The sequence below is a fragment of the Lutjanus erythropterus genome, chromosome 10 (genome assembly GCF_056507025.1).
Source record: "Lutjanus erythropterus isolate fLutEry1 chromosome 10, fLutEry1.hap2, whole genome shotgun sequence".
NCBI lineage: Eukaryota > Metazoa > Chordata > Actinopteri > Lutjaniformes > Lutjanidae > Lutjanus > Lutjanus erythropterus.
The window spans coordinates 7,850,113-7,871,514 of record NC_139326.1 but is presented as its reverse complement, the minus strand read 5'-3'; the positions used below and the strand labels follow the sequence as shown (position 1 = coordinate 7,871,514).

At 37.3% G+C, this 21,402-nt stretch overlaps 1 protein-coding gene across 1 annotated transcript in view; it reads left to right on the top strand.

Moving 5' to 3' along the window:
- Positions 1 to 21,402, top strand: part of bin3 (bridging integrator 3) — a 43,219-nt gene continuing 21,817 nt past the window's right edge. Inside the window, exons 1-4 of the mRNA XM_084728102.1 lie at positions 1 to 133; positions 9,997 to 10,045; positions 11,762 to 11,802; positions 20,220 to 20,281. Coding sequence (XP_084584228.1) covers positions 126 to 133; positions 9,997 to 10,045; positions 11,762 to 11,802; positions 20,220 to 20,281 — 160 coding nt within the window. The 5' untranslated portion in view covers positions 1 to 125. The remainder of the gene's footprint in view (positions 134 to 9,996; positions 10,046 to 11,761; positions 11,803 to 20,219; positions 20,282 to 21,402) is intronic.

Genomic DNA, 21,402 nt, shown 5'->3' with positions numbered 1-21,402 from the left:
GAGGCACGAGCGGCTGAGCAGTGAACTTCCTGTTTAAAGCTCGTCTGTTGACTGGTAGAGAGGGATGAGGACCTCGGAAGATAATAAAACTACCCAATGAAACACGGAATAAAAGTTCACTCAAAATGAGCTGGTATGTATTTCTGATACATTATTAATTTAGCGTTTTAGATTAAAAGTACAACTTGGAAAGGATACATTAGTAGTGACCTAAGCTGGAACAGATGGTTGTCGACTGGGCTCCGGCTATTTCCTGGTAGCGCTATACAAACACTAACGATACAGTAGAGCAGGAGTTAGCGCTAGCTTGTTAAACTCAACAGCTCACGAATAAAACCTTTCCTGTATGCTTTTCTAACTATTTATAGGTATTTATCAGTGTCTTCTCTGGCAAAGAGTTACAAGCAAAGTGGTATTTGTTGTAAATAGTCAATTTCGACCGAAGGTTGTTTGTTAAAGTCGAGTATTTAGCTTGTTAAGTTAGCTAACTTGTACTGTAACTTAACTACTTAAGCTATTCAACGCCAGTGTGGTAGCTTAAACAAATCTAAACAGTAGAGTTGCCGTACTATCTGAAGTTATAGGGCTTGTTTGTACGGTTTGAACAAACCTAGACTGTGTCTTTAGCATAACAGTGAAACTCCATGTAGCTAGCTTATTATTAGGTTAACAGGTTAAACACTGAAGCCATTTAAAGGGATTTGATCATCTGTTGAGAGTGGGCACTGTTACTAGCTAACGTTAGCATTTTGACATGTACCTAGAAATCATTGAGATTTTTTGTACTCCATGTAACCATTATAGCAATATGATGTTGTGTAGTTTGCCATCTGTGTATGCGTCGTACAGCTGTGACGAATAAAAAGTAGGTGGGTAGGTCAGTGTGTTGATACCCCTAACATGTTTACTGCTACCAACAAAGCTGTGAGTTTCATCAGGTTTTTGCAAGCGTCCAGGCCACCCATATGTTCAAATGTTGTTTTAGTAGTCTAAACCAAGTTTGATAGTTGTTGGGTGGGCTTTTTAGGAAACATTTACCTTAAATTTGGGCTACTAACCCACAAATATGGAGTTACATACTGGAATCAAGAGGAGTCTCTAAAACCACAGATTTTAGGGCCACAGAGTTGATTCACTTATGTCTGCATTGTTAGCATAGCCCCACAACTGAACTCACTTTAACAAGTACTGTAACTGACACAATCAGTTTTTTAATCAGCCACTGAGACCTATGACTGACCTTACAAGCTTTGGGCATTAATTTATTTTGTGGGCAATAGGCAATCACTACCAATGTTGATACCGTACTGCTTGATATGCTGAAGAAAATGTTATAACATTGTGAAATGAAACAACACTGTGCTACATTTGCCTGGTTTTCTGCTGGTTTTCACACCAAGTCAATAGAATTTCTGGCCATTGTCCATTATTTCTCTTAATCCTTATTTGTACTCCTGCTTAGATTCAGATTTTCTAACATTGAAACGGGCCTAGCTCCTAGGGCTCAACAAATAATTGAAATTTTATCAAAATCGCAATATGGCCTACGGCAATTTTCAATTTGTGGGAGCCGCAATATGTGTTAAATACAAAATGTGTGTCAAAATACCATTTTAGATTAAATATTGCCATGTTGAAGAAATGTCCTACACATCATATGTTTATGTACTATAGAACATGTTTATTTGGTACAGATCCTTACAAAAATCATACCGTAACAATATGTTCCAAAAAAAATGAGAATAATGACGTAAAAATTAGCATTCCTTCTAATGTCGCAAATCATATTGCAATATCCATCAAAATAATTGCAATTAGACATTTTTCCCAAATCGTTCAGCCCTACTAGCTTTTTGGTATGTGACATTGCATTCAGCATCTTTATTTTTAACGCAGAAGTGAAAATTAGATCAACTAGATCACAGCTGAAGTCACTTTAACAAATATTATGACTGACACAGATTTTAATTGATAAGTGGGTAAACTATTTTGGTTACCAATTATTTTCAAGCAAAAATGCAAAGCATTTTTAGCTTCTCAAATGTGAGACATTTTTTGCTGTTCTTTGTTAAATGTGATAGTAAAATGAATATGTTTGAGTTTAGGACTGTTAATTGGCCTAAGCAATCAATTTCAAGATGTCACCTTTTGTTGTAAGGGTGGTTAGGGCTGTTTTCCATAAAGATTAATTGGGGAAAATAATGGTCAGATTAATCAATAATTCAAGCTCAGTTAGGCAGCTCAATTAGAATATGATAATCACATTTACCATCTTAACATTATTATGTAATTTATAGACATACTCTTGAACCAAATTGTGTCAGTTTCAAGAATTTGAATTTTTTAGTGCTTTGTCATGGAGCCACAGATGATTTAAGTTCAATGAATGAATAGAGGTTTTGTGAACATTTGGTCGTATGACATAGTCTGCATGGATGATCTGCGCAGATATTAGCTGAATCTGCAAGTCTTGTAATCAGAGAGCTTCCATCCAGCTGGTGATCTCCCTGAGAAAGTAAACAACAGCAAACAAGGCTGCGCTATCTTTTTCAGCCACATGGCTACAGGAAAAAGTATTCATCCACAACTGAATATGTTTTGTGCATCTCTAATTCTTGACTCTTCTCCAGGACAAGTTAAATTTATTTACATAATATACTTACAATGTTTCAATTGGCTTTACAGAACCACATCAATACTAGTTTCTGACCCAATGCAAGATATCTTAGGAGATGCAGAAAAACTCCCCCAAACTTGTGGTTATAAGAAAAAGTCCACTGAAGGGTGTCTGAGAGTTTATGTGGCTCCACCATGTCTTCTCATTTTGGCTCTCTGTAGAAATAGTCTGAATCTGTAGCAGTATGTAGTCTGTTCATGGTTTAGTCACAGGAAGATATATATATAAATTTATAATCCTATATATTGTATTACAATTTCTTCTCTTTGATAGGCTTTTGTGTTTGATGTGTGATTTTTTTTTTTTTTTTTTTTTGGCAACAGTTTGTTTTCATGTTTCCTAGCCAAGACTTGTTTTCTTTTCTTGGAAAACCATTGCCTACCAGGTTCAGAGGGATGTGGTCTGCTGTAAAGTCTGTGTCCATCACTCTGTGTGTTATGTTTCACACAGGGGAGGGCATGTTTCATTGTCTGTCACAATAACTGCTTTTGACATTATTGTGTTAAAAGGCATTATTGTAATTTTAAGACTATTTTATGCCACCGATATTATAATTATAATGATAATAATTTAAGAGTACCATAATGCAAGTACACTGTTTCAAAGAGCTTCAAACTTTTACTTCATAGAGCAGATGACAGGAATACAGAAGGAGCATGACCAGAAATGACAGCAAACTGTGTCTCAGCGTAGCACTGTGAAAAAACGCGGCACCCAAGTCTTATGATGGTAGGGAAAACCTTGCTGTTTATTCTGGCATCATGTTGAATGTCAAATGTAAACAAACAGCCATGTAAACAGAATGGGGCAATATCATACAATATAGACATGACTTTGATCATTTTTTTCTGACCTCAGTAAGCTGTCAAAAAGACGTAGGGTCTAGTGGCACCAATGGTTTGCTAAGGTATTGACAGATCTTAAAAAATTAAATGTACCTCAACATTGACTAACTTTTGAGGAGCGCTGTGAAGTAATGGTCATTAAGACAGTAAAAACCCAGTTTGTATGCCATCCTCACATTTTTGGTTTTCAAGTTATGAGGGCAATTAAGCTGGACTCTTATCTATTACAGTTTATAGGAGGTTTCAACCCATTAACATCCACAACAGTTGAATTCTTTGTTGTCCCTTCAGCAACATGTTGAAATCCATAGATCATGAAGAACTCAGCTCTGAGTATAATCGATCAAAGTATGGGAAGATTTTGTCACACAGTCCTCAGTTGTGTGCTGCCATTTAGAAGTTTAGAATGAGGTCTGAATAAATTCATTGCTTCTTTCTCACAATCTCACAATTCATTAATGCAGTTCAAGAGGAAATGGGGAAAAACTAACACGTATTATAACAAACTCTTTCAGTTCGTCTGTGACGTGTATGTACATGAACTCACTTTATAATAGCTTACACATTCCTAGTGTCATTTTCAAGGAAGACAGTGATCCAGTAAGAACGACAGCGTCACTCAGTTCAGTCAGACAGTCAATAGCTGGCAAGCGACGCTGCTACCAGCAGCCCAGCACGCACCGCCAAATACAAGGTCAAGAGTGGGGTGCCTGACTGCTGAAAAGAGTCCTTTATGGGCTCTGCTGACTGATGCATTCCAGTAGGCCCTGCACACTTGCTTCTATGACGTGAGAGGTTTGACTTTGGGGTCATCATCAGAACAATCACACTTCCCAACATCTTCAACTAGCCCTCTGTGCTCTATGGAATATCCGAGGTCGAATGATGCACTATCCCTCTAATCGCGCACACATTTGCTGTTTTCGTGAAAAGCCATTGGTTCTTCCAGTCGGTGCATAATGGGTCCCGGATAGAGGAGACTGTTATGTCTTTGTTCTGGCCTACGTGCTTACTCGAAGGTAGTGACGTGTAGCCCATTGCAGCAAAGATGAGATAGCTCTGTAAATGCAAGTTGACCATGTTGCTGGTAGTGACAGCAAATTTGTAATGGAGCATCTTTTTCAATGTATCTGGACTTGAAATTGGAAGGTGACTTAAAGTTTTTGTGATTTATCTAAACATTTCATGAATTATTGTTTTGTTGGTTAAGTAAATTATTGGATTATGGTACTATGGTAGTACTGTGTATAAATAATATAATAACTGTATATTTGAATTGTTTAAGTCACTTTTCGAGCTAAAATGGCAAAACTACTGATATTAGCTTTTTAAATGTAAGAATTTTTCTGCCTTTATTTGTCATTTATGATAAATACACAGTTTCTTTTGTAAGCTAAACAAATGTGTACAAAATCAGCAGATTAATCAATAATAGGGCTGGGTATCATTTATCAATTAAGATAACAGTACCCTTAAAGTGATACCAATAGCAGTGGAGTATTCCATTCAGTACCTTTATTCTTTATGACTTGACTGCGTGCAAAGCCATATAAATAGTAATTTTTTCATAGTTCTGGGCAATAAAAGGATTGAATGCAGGCATTGCTTGACCAGAGAAGTTTCAATACTAGTTGGTACTGGGTTATTTCAATCAGTATTTTAAAGGTACTGAGCACTGATACCCAGCCCTAATCGATAATGAAAGTAATTGTTAGTTGCATCTCTAATAATGTAGGCAATGTTCAGCTGAAATGCCCTCGCCTGCCATCCCTAGGCTTAGATTTATTTTCAGAAAGATTTGGACGTCAGCGGGTGTAACACATAAGTTTTGTGTCTTCAGCTGTCTTGTGGCCGGGTCTCTGCCATGTCAGACACTAGTTCTGGGTTCACAGGACCCGACTTACCAATGTTTCTAAATGTGACAGCCCCTACAGAAATATTGCTGTGTGAAGAAACATTAGAAATGATTCTCACAGTGACTACCATCCTCCCTCTTTCTCATTCTCTCCCTCTGGTTGCCTGCTACATTTTCCCTCTCCCTCCCCGAAGCACACTTCACTCTGTGTGTTTGCCAATTCTCATGAGCAGTCGAAGAGAGTGACCACTTTTCTTTGGCTCCTTGTAGAAGTGGATATACTCTGAATCTATAAAATTAAGGACTCTCTTCATTTTTTTTCCCAAGCAAATGTATCCTTTGGTACATTAAAGGGAAAATCCATCTTAATAGAGTTACACTTGGACACACTCTTGAGTCATCGAGAAATAAATCCTGGCATGGACACCTCTGCCAAAACGTATCAGAGAACATTAAAAGCAAACATCTAAATGTATGTTTCATGGTACGCTGATGGCTGTTTGGAACACTACAATTTTTTTACTTAACTCTTTCCATTTGGTATTTGCTAAGGATGTCATAATTTTCTCCCTGACACACCCACCAAATTGGAGCAAACATGAAAAGCTGTTGCCAAACATTGCGCAATGTGAGAAAACCGATTGTCCAACCAGAAAAACACAAATGCTAAATTGCAAAATCAGTTTGAAGTAACTGCTAGTGTTCTCCGTTTAAAAGCAAAATGTAGAACAGCAAATCAACAAAGTGATAGTGTATGTTAGGGGTGCGCGATATGGCCAAAATCTTTAAACATGATATGTAATTTTATATCATGCTAATGGAATATATGTAATGTAAATTCAGTTAAGATATTATTTAAAATAAACCACACCACACTTAACATTTGCTTAACAGACTTGGAACTTCCATACAAGCAGCGGCCTTACATAAGACCATGCTTGTCACTTTTTTCTTCTGGGCAAACCAACTTAGACAAGCTTTTCCACCACCAACACCCTCACGTCACATTAGAAAGTGGTAAGCAGTCATGATACCTAAATCACGTTACCTTACGAAGTGGCTGGATTCATGAGATCACATGAGAATACAACCCTGATCTGCTACACAGCCTGTAGAGTTGGGAGAAAAAGTCGTTTTTCACAATTCCTGAATAAATTTTTCAAAATTCCTTAGTGATTTCGCAAGCATTGCAATGGCGATAATATCAGAACAAATTGATGTATTTTACTTTACATGCTCAACATAAAACGACGTGTGCTCATACTTGATATATACATTTCCTCTGTCCCTCTGCTCTGTTAAAACAAACAAATAGGTGATGATTTCACATTGCTAACATACTCTGGCTTCAACACTGACCAGCTACAGCAACCTCAGAGGGTCAAAACTCAAAATACAACTACTATTTGGAAGAGACATTGCGTGTCAGGAGAGGGCAGCACATATATTAATATTTTATATTTAATATACTATTCACTACTTTATGAACTGAAATGGCTAGATGTAGCTTCAAAAGGTATATACTTATTATGAATTCTGTTGTAAATTTTATTTGCCACTTTTATATGCAGTCAATTCCAGGACTTTGAAAGGCTTGTTTTCAAGTTCAGTTGTATATGTGAAGGATGTTAATTCAACTGCTCAAATAGTGCTGTGTGCATTTTTCAGGGACTCAATTCATTTTGGCCTGTAATATTATCTTATTTATTATTTTCTTATGGCACCAACTTGATGTGCAGAAATAGCTGAAGTGTAATTCCAAGAGTATTTTATTTGCTTCTTTTACAGGCAGTATAGCTAAGATGCAGCTTAAATAAAACTCAGACTGGCTGATATGTGATATGCATTATTTTTGGAAATAGAAATCATGATATACAGTCTCACAAAGTTTATGGTTCAACTTTGTCACATAGTCCAGTGTTAACAAAAATCGCAAAGAATTGTAATATGGAATTGCAATACTTGTAGAATCATAATACTTTAGAATTGCAATACATGTAAAATCTGCACTCAAATATGCTGATAGAGACACTGAAGGATAGCTCCAGTGGTGGAAATGGTATTGCCAAATCACTACCAGTACACACATTTCTACTGTTGCCTGTTATTTACTGTCATATCGACCAGCCCTAGTATATGTCCCTTTTCTTTAAAGAGATACTGCACATTTAAACATGTTTTTTGAGTTGTAAATGACATTACTGTACAGTGATAAAACACACTCATGCTGGTGTTAATATTGACATTTCTGACCAAATTTAGAATCAGAATTTAACAAATTGAAAATGGCCTGACACACTATCTACTGTTTTAAATAATCCTGAACCTTGCTATGCTGACAGAGTTAACTTTATGTCATGAAATTTATATCTGACCCCCGTTAGGCTCAGACCAGGGGGGGAAGTTACACTTGAAATACAACCACACTAGCTGCATTATAATAAAATAAAAAAAATAAAAATTGTTAATCATTCGAATGGACACACACTACTGTTGTGCACATGTTAGTTAAGATTATTTTATTCAGGAAGTCTCATTTAGATCTCTTTTACAAGATAGGGAGAGATAAATTACATACTACATAGAACATCATAATAGTACAGTTCAGTCACAGATACACTAATGAAAACAATCACAATATTATTAGCAAGAAAATCTTAAATGTCCCTCAGAGGATTGAGTCTTTCATTTGTTTCTCAGTTTGTTCCAGGTGCATAGTACCTATTAATATCAAACCTATTAGTGTATATGAGTCATTTGTGTAGCTGTGTGTAGTTGTAGTTTCATCATTCATAAACACTGGAAAATGATGTGAGTAAAGGTCTTACAACTCGTCAGGACTTAAGCCAAACAAATGAATACTACATTAGCAACATCAAGAGGAACAGTGCTCAAATGAAGTAGATGCTTAACCACATTGACTGAAATGGTTAATGGGATATGTACTCAGCACAAGAAACTAGTGTTAAGGGTGGCAATTGATAAACTTTTGGAGATTGGTTGGTATGTGTCTGACCAGGCTGAATTGTTTCCCTAGTGGTTGTTTCTAGACTTAAATCTCATAGTGAAACCTGATGTTTCCAGATGCCGTCTGGCTGGTGAGGCTGGTTGTCTGTATTGTAGCTCTGAGAGAGCACAGATTGATCTCCAGACTAAGTTCACGCTCAGATAACTCTGCTAAAGCATCCTGCTGTTGTATTTTGGAAAAAGGAACTCCTTACATTTTCAAAGACCGCTACATACGTAAGTTTTGTGCCTAATGTGACGTTATAGTGCACAGATCAGGTAATCAGAGAGAGGTGAGTCACGTAAGATGGCAGTGAGTAATTTCTGTGGTTATTTTCCATGTTGGCTCACCCAAATGATGACACAATAGGTGAAACTGCTTTACTGAGCCAAAAGCAACACGATGTTTTTAGGCATCAGTAATCTGCTCAGATTTTAATGAATAACAGATTAATTCAAAACTTCAATTAAGATAAGGTCAGGAGGGCAATTGGTACCTGATACAACATAATACACAGCAGCAACACAGGACAACCAGCAGATCAAAAGAAATCTTGATACTTGAGCCACTAGTGGAACCAGTTTTTTTCTTTTTTTACTAGATTAATCCTGTCGTTATTTGACCATGTTGAGTTTTGTGATTGAGCTGTCATCAAAAGGATCTTCCCCACAGATCAGTAGCATTCCCTGGTTGCACAACGAGGCCCTACATCACACCCTCTCTTTTCCATCTCATTAGTCTACACACCTTTCGTTTGACGCAGCTGCTGCCTCACCCTGCCTGTCAGCGGCAACTGTCCATCATATACCTTAGATTTCAGGCTGTTAGTGCTACATCAATGACAACCTACAGCCAAGGCAGTGTATTCTGTCTCATGGATTTGCAAAGCACTCTGATGCTGCACAGCAACTTATTAAGGCAAAGGCAAGGTTTTGAAATGAGGATAAAAGATTGTGTTTTAACTAAGACGGAACGGGTTTCTTTTTCTTTTCCCAAAACTATAGTCAGGATGTCAGTGTGTTTGTCTTTCAAGAGTGAAGAAAAGTTTGTGTTTCATTCTGAAAATTCGGTGCAGCTACTGCACATACACTAAACCCTATGACATGTTTTGTTTTTTGACTGATTTGCAGCAGTGGTCTCAAGTTTTCTTTTAAAAGCAATCCATTGCACTGGCCACACCTTTTGTGTCCAAACATATATTAGTTCATCTTCCTCACATTCTGAAATATAGTTCCTGTTTTTCTGACATACAATACAGCGTGTGCATCTGTGTTTAATTGCCAGCCAGGGTCATGCAGTAAAGCCACACTGAGAAGAGGGGACAACCACTTCTGTTTAGTGATATCCGCCTGCAATGGGAGCCAGATGTGTTCAGTGATGACATGGAGTTCATGTCCATGGCTTTGACTACACACTCCTGAGAAGCAGGAATTAACAGCTTCAGATTGTCAGTGTCAGGGATCTGAAAGAGGTGTTTGTTAACCTTTTGACCTGTACCAGCCTCTACTTGTCACCCATCATGCAACTGATGATCTAAGCATTCAGCAATCATTTTCATTATTTTCCATTTCCTAAAGTCTGACATATGGCGTTTCTTTTTGTCTGATTGCAGGATTCCCTTCAAGATTGGACAACCAAAGAAGCAGATTGTCTCTAAAACTGTAAGTCATTCACTGGAATAAAAGTTGACTCAGTTCACTCCTAATGCAAAAGGGGATAGTGTAGTATATAAAATTCAGTCAAGTCTGCCAAAACAGACAGCTGATAACTTCCTGCTTCCTGCTACTAATGACCTAGCCAATAAGAACAGTTTTGACTCTTATTTTTTCTAGTTAAGTTCATCAAAAAACTTAAATATACTTTGGCTTTTACATAGTGTTTTGCCCTAAGATTTCAAATTAAATGTTTTGACATAATAGGGCAAATTGGATATTATTACAGGTGGTATTTATGGCTATAATTTTAATATTGGAATTATAAATAATATAGATTATTTGTTAAAGATCATGATTTGTGAAGGTTTAGCTGTAGTTGTCAGAGGTTACAAAGGTACATACATTCCTCCAGTCCAGACATTTATGTAAAAAAAAAAAAAAAGTAGAAGTACTGACTCAGCTTCTTTATCCAGGTAAAAGTGATAAGTACAGGTTAACTCAAAGTATAAAAGTAAAAAGTCACCGTCTGAAGGACCTGTCTACTGACTGTTTCTGTGTAAAGCTAACTGAACTTTACCTTTCCTCTGTGGTCGAGTTTCCCTCTCTGTCTGTTACATCTTGTTACATAATTTTTCGTCTTGCTACGTCTGTCGTACATGATAGCCACTGATGGATACGCCAAGATATCTTTTTTTCTGTTTTTTACTGTCACATCTATTTGAAATCAGTCTTAATGTTGAGAAGATGGCACACAACGATGTAAAATAAAGATAATCAGTAATTCCCCTCAAATGTATTAAAACTAAGTAACAAGCCTGTTTTGAAAATTTAAGGAGTAGAAAGTGTGGATCTTTGTATTAAAATGTAGGTAGTAAAAGTAAAAATTTGTCAGAAAAATAAATACTCAACTAAAGCACAGATACCTGAAAACTATGGAAGTACAGTAACAAAGTATTTATACTATTTATATATAGTTACTTCCCACCTCTGGTAGTTGTCGTCCTTTAAAAAATGGTATATACAACCTGACTAGTAGTCTAAATAAAATGTCATCAGAGTGCCTCACCCGAAAGACTGATTGGATGCCAATTTGTCTGAGCCATGTAAGGGGGCAGAAGTGGTTACCTTGAAGTGACAGTCAGTGGGTGTTCTCCTTGCTGGAGAAAACCACTTCCAGCGTAATGGGTCTGTGGCCCAGCAGGCACTGTTAGACTGGGTTCCCAGCTTCCTGTGCCATCCTAGGCAAAAACCAGCGAGTGGGTTAGAGGCAGCCCAGTTAGATGATCCACTAGCGACAAAGTGTCAGCTGCCTTCCTCGTTGTTTTGGCCACTGTGTTTAAATCCAGGAGCCCACAGAACCACAAGACAGGAACCCATGCTGCCTCTGTAACCTGTAAGGCATATTTTAGAGACCTGGTTCGACAAACTGTCAAAGCCCTTGTTGACCCTGGGAACTTGAAGTACTTAAAGTATTTTACTCACGTTTCCACTGGATCCCAGAGGAGTTACAGTTTATTAGCTCTGGTCTAGGCCCTTGAAAAAGTCTACAAGATTAAAAGAAAAGTACTATTGTTGCAAATTTTACATCTCAAACCTTGCTGTCGTTTTATAATTTGATATCAGTCTAATGGACCTAAACTTCTGCAGCTGATGTGAACATCTTAACAGAAATTTTGTCCCCAAACACATTTTAAATAATGGCATGTGTTCTTTTTTTTTTAGGTTGAGAGAGACTTCGAGCGAGAATATGACAAGCTCCAAAAGTAAGTTTACATTTTGAAGGTCTATATTAAGGTAGATGATCAGAGAGGTTTTGTTTAATGTGGTATTCATATCTCATTTGTGATTCTGATACAGCGTTATAATGAACCCAGAGTGTGTCTGAGCTCCATGCATGTGTGTAAAATTGCTGTCGTTTGGTGCTTTCAGTGTGGTGAGAGGCAATTTCTCCTACACCATATCTGTGCCCACATAATGCATTTTATTTTTCTCGAAGTACTGTTCAAATTCTTAAATCCAGCCATCGGTCAGAGAAGTCCTTTTGCCAATATGAAAAATTAGCAAAACAGGCATGTTAAGTAAACTGCCATCATTAACATTTAATTTGCAACTTACTTAGAAATATGTTTTTAAAGAAACATTAAATTACAGTATAATAGCTTTCTATAGCTTCTGCTATGATGTGTCTGAGGCATTCAGTTCTCCTTTTTATTCCTTTATTAATTATTGTAATAATGACAGTAAGAGCCAAAGCTATACCACTGATATGTATTTGTGTTCTTTATCGTAAAATAAATATCTCTTATTGTGCATTCCCTAGTCAGAGAAGTATGCGCTAAGGAAGCCACAATGTAATGAAGATGTTGGAGATCACAGCAGATCTTTTCACAAATTTATGCATGTTGATCCATAATTAGATTGTTGTTGTGTGTTATACTGTACAATTATTGTGTAATTTTACCTAACATGTAGGTATTTTGGTTTTACATGTTTACAAAGCACTCTGAGAAACTAACACTTAACATGCGCCTCATTGTACATACAGTTTCTTTGTTCCACACAATTTGCCAGTCCCTGCTGTGTCTGGTCACTTTTTTTTCTCAACATTGAACTGTGAAAGGACCCACATTTGAGCTATGGTGGAGTCTGAAATTAGAAATTGTGAAAGAGAACTTGCTTTCTGATATTCCCCTCAACTTCTGATAAACCTAATTTTAAGCAAGGAATTTCCTACAAATTAATGCAGAAGAAAAAAAATTATATATATATATATATATATATATATATATATATATATATATATATATATATATATATATATATATGATATATATATGATTTCTGTAAGATCAAGGTACTCATGAGGCAAACAAAGGTGTGTTTTTAATGAAAGCTAGGTTAGTTTAAGGTACAGAAGTAAATATGACTGGATATCAACTGTCAGTAGCCTACTTTTTTAACTCTGTTATTCTCTACCTGAGCAGATGAAACAGGCACTACATAAACTTCTGTCAGTTGCTAAGCAAAGCATGACATCATGATTTTTTTCACTTCATTGTAGGGCACTCTAAAGGTGTGCACCAAAACTGCGTATGGCCGTGCATGCTAGGCACAATCTCAAACATTTGCCAGTTTTGTCTCAAAAAATCCAGACAAACCTTGGTTATGACACGCCCACTTTTCAATGTTAAAATCAAGTTCCTCTGTCCCATCTGTCTGTCCTGTTTCCCTCAAGAATAGATCACAAAACGGAAGATAGATACTCTCAAAATGCCACTTTGATTTGTTAGTGTAGTCATTCTAAATTAAGAAGTTAAAGCACCCAAAAAGCTTAAACTAAAAAGTAAAATTCTAAACGGTTGACAGATACTATTTAACCAGCCTACTTCAAATTGAGTAACATGTTTTCAGTGTTTCTATGAAACAAAGGAGAGACTGGTTCAGAACACTCAAGCACCCAAGACCTGAGAGCTCAGTACATCCGGGGCTTTCCTCACTGTGAGGCTGAGGTTAGAGAAACTCCCTCAGGGCCCCACAGAATGAGTGGGAGCACCATTTCCCTCTCAGGTTTTGTTGAGTAGGAGGGCCCATTATCAGAAAGGTGTGGTGCCAATAGACCTTATAGATGAGTCAGAGCAGCAGGCATGTACAGACATTCAGGTTCTCCACCCTAGAGATCCATATCAACAGACCGTGGAGCATCTCTGACCTAAATATACTTGGTAGGCTTCACCATGGTTCCCGTTTTTGCTTTCTGGCCACCTGAAAAAAGATTATTTTGGTGTAATTTGACTTGTGATTTTGTGGGATTAATAATCTTGAATCTTAAATAAGTATCATTGCCATGTGGATATCTTGTGTAGTAAAGCTGTCAACAAATATTTTAAATTCAATTACATAATCAAATAGTAAAGAAAAAACAGACATTCCACAATTGTGTCTATGTGTTTTTGTGGGAAAAAGCAGCAATACCTGTGTGGCTGTCTGCTTTCCAAATTCTTGCTTGGGCTGCTGTGTTCAAAGGTTCAGTGAATGATTTCGGAGAAAGAAAGTTGATTGTTGAGTTTTCATGTCAGGCCGTCAAATTCCGTCACTCTGGGTTAGAACCTAACCACAATAACACGTTGATATTTTGTGACCTGGAGAGTGTTAGTTATTTTTCTCCAGAATCACTTACTACACCTTGAATTTACTGCATGACAGGAGTCACACAATGCCGCTTTCATTGATTGAAAATGAAATTTAAGTCAAGCTGAATGAGTGAATTCAAGAACAACTGTGTGGTAATGATGACGCAGGACTCAGTGGCAGAAAAAGTGATTTACTGTCTTTGCACTTTGGCATTTTGGTCAGATGGCAAAATTGTTGCATCTTGAGAAAGTTGAATTCAAATCAAATAACATATCAATTACAAATTGTTTATTTGATGTTGCTACACGAAACTGCCCATTCTCATGTTTCACTTTAGCACCAACTACAGCAAAGAGAGGGAGAGTCTTTAAATGAGTATTTACAGTATTATAGGACATTATTTTACGTGTTTATTTTCTGTGTATGTATGCAGATTTATTAAGACATGTTTTAGTTGAAATAAATATGCCTATATAAACAGTCTGTTTCTAGTTGTATTGGTTTGGATATAATGCACAAAAATATATATTCAAATGGTTCAAACCCTTGTGTTTTATAGAAGGAATAATCAAACGCCATTTTGACCAATTATTGTGTAGTTTATGACAGTGGACAATAACCAGTGCCACATCTGAGATGCCTCATGACATCCTGACAACAAGACTAGCATGATGTCCAGTAGGATGACAGAGCAGTCTTCGAAGCACAACTATAAATAACAGAGGAATGATGCTGTTGGCTCTGGGAATGGGAACCGTGAAACAGAGAAAAGTTCAACCATTGCTTTTTCTTTCTTTCTTAGGCTTTTCCAAACACAAGACAGCCAGTATCATACACAGCCATTGTTTGTTTACATAGTTGTGTCCAGATTCGGCTCCGAGCACCCCTCTTTCCTAGTGACAGAGCATGTCGTGAAAGACAGCAAGCTATAATTGGTCAGGGAGCAGCGTGTATCCTGTCATGTCTCTCGGGCAAAGCATGCCAACAATTTATGACTATAATCGTCCAATCTGACACGTAACAGACAAAATTATCATGTAGTCTGAACCCAGCATAAGGGAACACTTAAATTTGTTGCTAAATAATCACAGTCAAAATATGTAGTGAGCTGGACATTGTGTGTTTGAAAACTAAACTTAGAAGTGCTCTCCTTTTTCACTGGAAAAAAACACCAACACCCTCCAACATCTGGCATATTTATTGGCTCCAGCTGAACAACAGTGATGTAAATATGACAGGTAGACACAATATTTTTGCCCCTTTTCCTGCGTGATGCTATGAAGGCTTGTCAAGCCTCTGTCCGTAATTTGTGCAACTCTTTTGCCCCTTTTGCTTGAAGGTGTGTATTTAACCAATGACAGGCTTGTTTTGAGTTGAGCAGCTGTAACACGTTGGATAAACACAATGATTTCCTATATATTCTTCGCCATAAATGTCCTGATATTTTATTATGTTAAAACCTTTGTTATGAAGCAGCAAAATCTGGAAGTGTTGGGTTTTCATTGGCAGTAGCTTAACACAACAACCATCCAGCTGAAAACAAACATGAAACAATTAAATAAAGCAGATAACTGGCAGTACAAACAGGGAGAGAAACTCAACTTCAAACTGCAGAGATTCAGTTAGAAGCTACAAATGAAACGAGAGCTGAACACACAGAGACTTTTAAAAAAAACACCTTTCTACCTGCTGTCCTGCACACACGAGTGACACTGATTGGCTACTTACTAGCAAGCTAACCCTGACTGGTTGTTTGATTCATTTAAAAACTAAATGCAAACACACTTTTTTCATGGAGCCCTTCAACTGAATATTGCTGGTGACATGTATTGTTTAAAATTAGTTATTCCAACCAAAATAATTATGAAATTATGCTGCCTACTGCAGCTTTAATCTACTGAAACTGGAGAACTCTAGTTAATAAATAAATTCACACAATGTCTGTTATAAGTATTTTGTTTCAGCAGTGATTCACATGGGAATTAAGTACCTGGATCGTTCCTGTGTGAATGGCAGTGACCAGGTATTTACCCAGAAGGTGTGAATGGTTAAACATGGTTGAAAGTCTGTTCCCTTTCTAGTGTCATACAAAGGATTTGTGTGTGTCAAAGTCATGTAAAATGCAGTAGTGTCATTCCAGTTTTCAATAGGCGATGTGGCTCGGTGATTGTGGCTGCACAGGCCCAATGAACGTTGGGGCAGCGGAGCAAGGAGCAGCAGCTGTTCCACTAGGCCGCTCTATTAGCACCTTTTGGAAAGAGACTCCAGGCTCACCTGGCACTCATCCAGAATGGCTCTCTCACTGTCAGTGCTGACAGAGTAGGGGAGATGCAACAGCATTGTGCAACACATTTTAAAGTAGGAGGTACTCTGTGGAACACGAGTTTCACATGCACGAACAGGCTTTGGTCTCAGAGAAGGCTAGTTTGTTTACAGAGTGTGATGCTTTCACCCACCATCCCGCAACCCGATCTCCATGATTGGCAGAGTTTTACTGTTATACTGTTATTTTCCTCATCTCATATTTGTCTCCTTTCATTACTCTCAAGTGTTAACTGTGTCAGCCAATTTACAAGACTATTTTAGTTTTAGTTTGTTTTACATGATGCCCTCCATTGACTCCACTGGCACTCAGAATTGCATTCAAAACAAAGTCTAGTTTATGTTGTATGAATTCTCAATAGGATTGAAAATTTTGTGTATTTTTCTAAACCAGTAGTTGCTAACAATCGATTAATCATTAATAATTAACAAGATACAAAATGCATGTTTTTTACTTTTTTTTCTCATTTTCGTTTATTTCCTCTCTTTTTCTTTAGATTGAAGTTTAAGGTTCATTATTCAACCAATGCCTCAGCCAGACAAAATGTCAAATGAGGCACAATTGCTGCCATTTCTAGACTATTGATTAATTATCGCTTAATAGATTTTTAATGGGCTAAATATCTAATTGCAGTTAATCAGCTGCTTTGACTTGCTTCCACCACAAAGACAGAAGTGATACAACTTCCAGATGCTTTTAACAATGTCCAAAGCAATTTTCTAGTTGCAGGTATGATTGAAAACAGAATTGTAATATAATCTGTACGCAGTGACCTGAACCCTTCACAGCACATTCATTTTCCTGGTCTTCGTGCAGGCTGAAAATGTATTTTCTGAGCGACCTATGTTATGGAAACAGGAAGAGGTCTTCTAATTATTGAATACTGACTAAATCCTGCCTGAGTTATTGCTAATAATGCATGTCAGTAGCATTTGGTGCAATTAGAAACGTCTGTTTCTAAATATCTGGAATGTAAGAGTATATTTTGATGACTTTAGAGGAAGGCTGATATGGCTTATTATGAGACCCAGTTACATCTAATTGGTGAGAGAATACAAGAAGTTACTGTGGAGATTGTTCTGACAGAGTGTTTTTTTTCCTGTGGTGTGAACAATAAGGGATGAAAGTTACATCATTTACTGCAAATGACATTTTTGGAACAACCTCCATCTGGTCTGTGGCGATTGAGTGCAAAATCCTAAAACACGTCAAGACAAACAAAAGCGTGTAGAGGACAAGTTGTGATAGAAAATAATTAATGGTTTTCTAGTTAGCCTTAGACCCTACATCTTCAGAGTTTACTCGCCTTTTGTTAGAGCAACAAACGAATGAATAAATTAAATTGCAATCACAGATCACTATCTAATTTCCAAGCTGTTATAATTAAGGCTGTCACGATACCAGAATTTTAAACTTTGATATAATAATAGTATATAAAATGATACTCCATACCTCTTTTCAGACCGTGGCAAAAAGAAAAATGTTCTCTGCACATTTATTTTTCTTTTTTCATAAATTAACAACCTGCACACAGTGCTGGTACAGAAAAGGTCAATTAACATTGTCTGGTTTTGCTGTGCTGAAAACCAGATTTCATGCAGGACAATAAAGACTAAACTGAAGTGAGATCTTGAATGAGCAGTTAAATCTTTTCTTCTTTTATAGCGTTGATACCTCCGATACTATTAAATTAGTGTTGTTGCATTGTATTGTTTTTAATCATGTGGTGTTGAAAATGTATTATGTGTTGCTACTTTTGCCAATTTTCGTTACAGTACTAATGCAATCTGACATACCAGAAAAACACATGCATTCGTCCTCCCCTCACTTAGGCGTGAAAGTAGCAGCAGTAATTTCAATGAACTGCTGAAATGCAACTCAAAGACCCAGCAAGACTCGATTAAAATAGGTGGCAATATGCAACCCTCCAAAGCAATTGACTTGATTGTCTTGGCTCTTGTCTATAGATTTAAACTCTGGTGCCTACAGTATTTATTTTTCAGAATTATTGAGAAACATTAACAAGATTTCATAGATCCCATCAGCATTTTAATCAGTTATTGCCAAAATGTATATTCCTGTTTTTGGTCGGCTTCAGTAATGTAGTTGAGATGTATATGATTTACAAAAATCATTTAAAAGCACAGATATGTGGGATATGAGCTTTTAAAGTCCAGGGGTTTATAATTAAAATGATTTAATTAAATTTTGAATAGGTACGACATGCACTTTTATAGAGGTCACTCCCTCATACAAAAGACACAAAAGAGCATGGAAGAGGAAGTCATGCCTATTGCTGACTCAGCAGGAATAACATTAAATCAGAAATCTAAATTTGATCTTGTCTTTCTGTTGTCAGTTTGTGTCCCTCCCCACTCCTCCAAACCCCAACTTGCTCTCTGTCACACACACCTTTTCACTATAAATTAAGTGTAATTGCACTTCTTTTGTGCTTTTGTACAGTTATGATTACAGACTCTTCCTTCAGCTCCCTACACTTGTATTTTGAGTGTAACTCATTAGCTTAAAAAAAAAGACAAAACACAGTAAATAAAGTTAAAGATGAATTTTGCTGATAGCCTTTTTTAAAGTAAAATATTACCATAGATTTTGCGATACTATTGTTATTGTGATTTTTTTTGCCAACAATAAGTGTGTAGTGAAAATCTGATATCAGGTACAAATTTGCTGCATGAAAATTTACCAGAATGCAGGAAAAGAAATGCATGACACTCAAAATTCCTGGAGGAGGACTCTCAAACCACCAATGTTGAAATGAAACCTATGTCCTTGTCCTTGAAAGTTTGACAGATTAATGAATAATTTTTAGAAATTTGAGGTGCAATATTCCTTTGAAGTCTGTCTTGTTTAGTTTAAGAGTTTAAACCAGTTAAAGCCAGTATTGAGGCAGCAGAGAACCAGTCTTATTCATGTTTGGTTCATGCACCTGTGGGTTTGTTGGAGCAACCCACCATTTGTTTATTTCACAGCTGCTGAACCCTGTATTTGAAGGAAACTGACTGCCATTTTTGGTTTGCATAGCCATATGTGTGTTACCAGTGTCTTTAAACGTTGTGGCTAGTGGCCATAGTGCCCCTACCAGAAATCCCATGAGATTACACAGCTATTGTCTTCCTTGTTAATATAATCCCTCAAAGCAAAGATGGAAATGAAACCCCACCACGTTCCCTTTTTCATCAAACCAGGAGAAGTGATATGACAGCAGTCTCAGGGGAGATTCTAAACCCCTCGTTTGCCTTAATTGATATAATGAATGGCATGTGTTTTCAGCCTCCATAGTCTGGTAATTGCCATTTTTAACACCCATCAATGGAATATGTGCAGTGGAATGATTGAAGACATTAATGCTTTTGAGCGCAAATGTAGTTGACAGTAACAAGAAGGATTCCCTGTATTATTAATTAGCTAACGGATGTTATAATAACATTTTATGTGGAATCAATGAAATGTGTAATTCCTTCTTGATCCATTTTTTATATACTAATTTCCTTTTCTAGGTTTTTGGTTTGGATATTTTCTTTGTCCATGTCAACACGATTAGATTTTGAATTGGGCTATATATAGAATAATTATAAGACATGTGAAGACAGTGTACAAATTTTTTTTTTTCAGCCCATATTTCCCATTGTTTTCAGCATTACAGATGCTTTCAAGTCTTACAAGAGCAGGAGCTGACTGATAATCATTCATCTTCTTGTCTTACAGGCTGGAGGATCAGACGAAAAAGCTTCACAAGGACATGAAGAAAAGCACTGAGGCTGATTTAGGTGTGTTCTGCCACAAACCCGTGTGTTATCGCCGGGTGTGCCATTGATCTCCACTTGTTCACCAACATACTTGATGTTGCTTGGCAGGTTTTTCAGGGCTAGACAGACATTTAGTTGCCTTGGTTTGTTTGGTGGCGCATCAGCTCTCCGAACGACTCGACAAATGAGACGAGCGCGTGCGGGCCTTAATCTTACATAGGGATTTTTTTTTTTAGGCTATTACAGTGTGAGTGCTTTGGATTTCTGATTTGTGCAGTGTTCAGTTAGAGCTCAATTTGTCTACCATCTCTGTCTTCATTTATTCATGCATTTGTCGGCCACAGAGAACATGTTTACTCTACTTTTTATTTGCTTATTTGTTGGTTTTGGAGTTGTGTATTTGGGAAGCAGCAGTAGACATGGCCTGTGGTAAGTAGTCAGTTGTGGGGGTGGAGACGCGGGGACGGATGGAGGAGTGAGAGGCTTCTTCATTTCCTCTCCTTTGTGCTCTGGAATATGGATGTCTGCATCATCAAAGTGTCATAGCTGTCAGGCCCTCATTATCGTTAATGGATTCCATCTGTTGCACAGGTCCCGTCTCCACCAACTGCTACTAAACAAAGAACTGGACCTACTCTGCATGTCAGCACTGCATTTAATACACTGCTTTCTATATCGGCCGTCATTTATCAAGTCAAGGGTGGTGATAGGCAGAGTTCTATTGAACTCACTGCCAATTAGCTGGTGAGGGACGATAATATCTTTTAAGGGCTGCTTTGGTTCACACTTTCAATTAGACTAAGTAACAGAAAAGGCAGAGAAAGTGGCGGGAATAACTATGCTTTTCATACTGAGAAATTGTTCATTTCGTTTCAGCCCCAGGTACAAGAGACTTACTTATTTGCACACTACTAATACAAATAATTAAATCACTACCTTCAGCTCACCTTTTGATTTTCCTGACCCTATAGCCAACACGTCTCTCAGTTATATCAGAAAATGTCAATCAAGCAATTTGTTGCTTGTCACAAGGAGAGAGATACAGAAATGCCACACCACCATAATTGATTGGTTGAAAATTGGACTTGAGAGAATCCCAAGGTGGTGTGAAAAGACTGTTCCAGATCTCCATGAAGCCCATT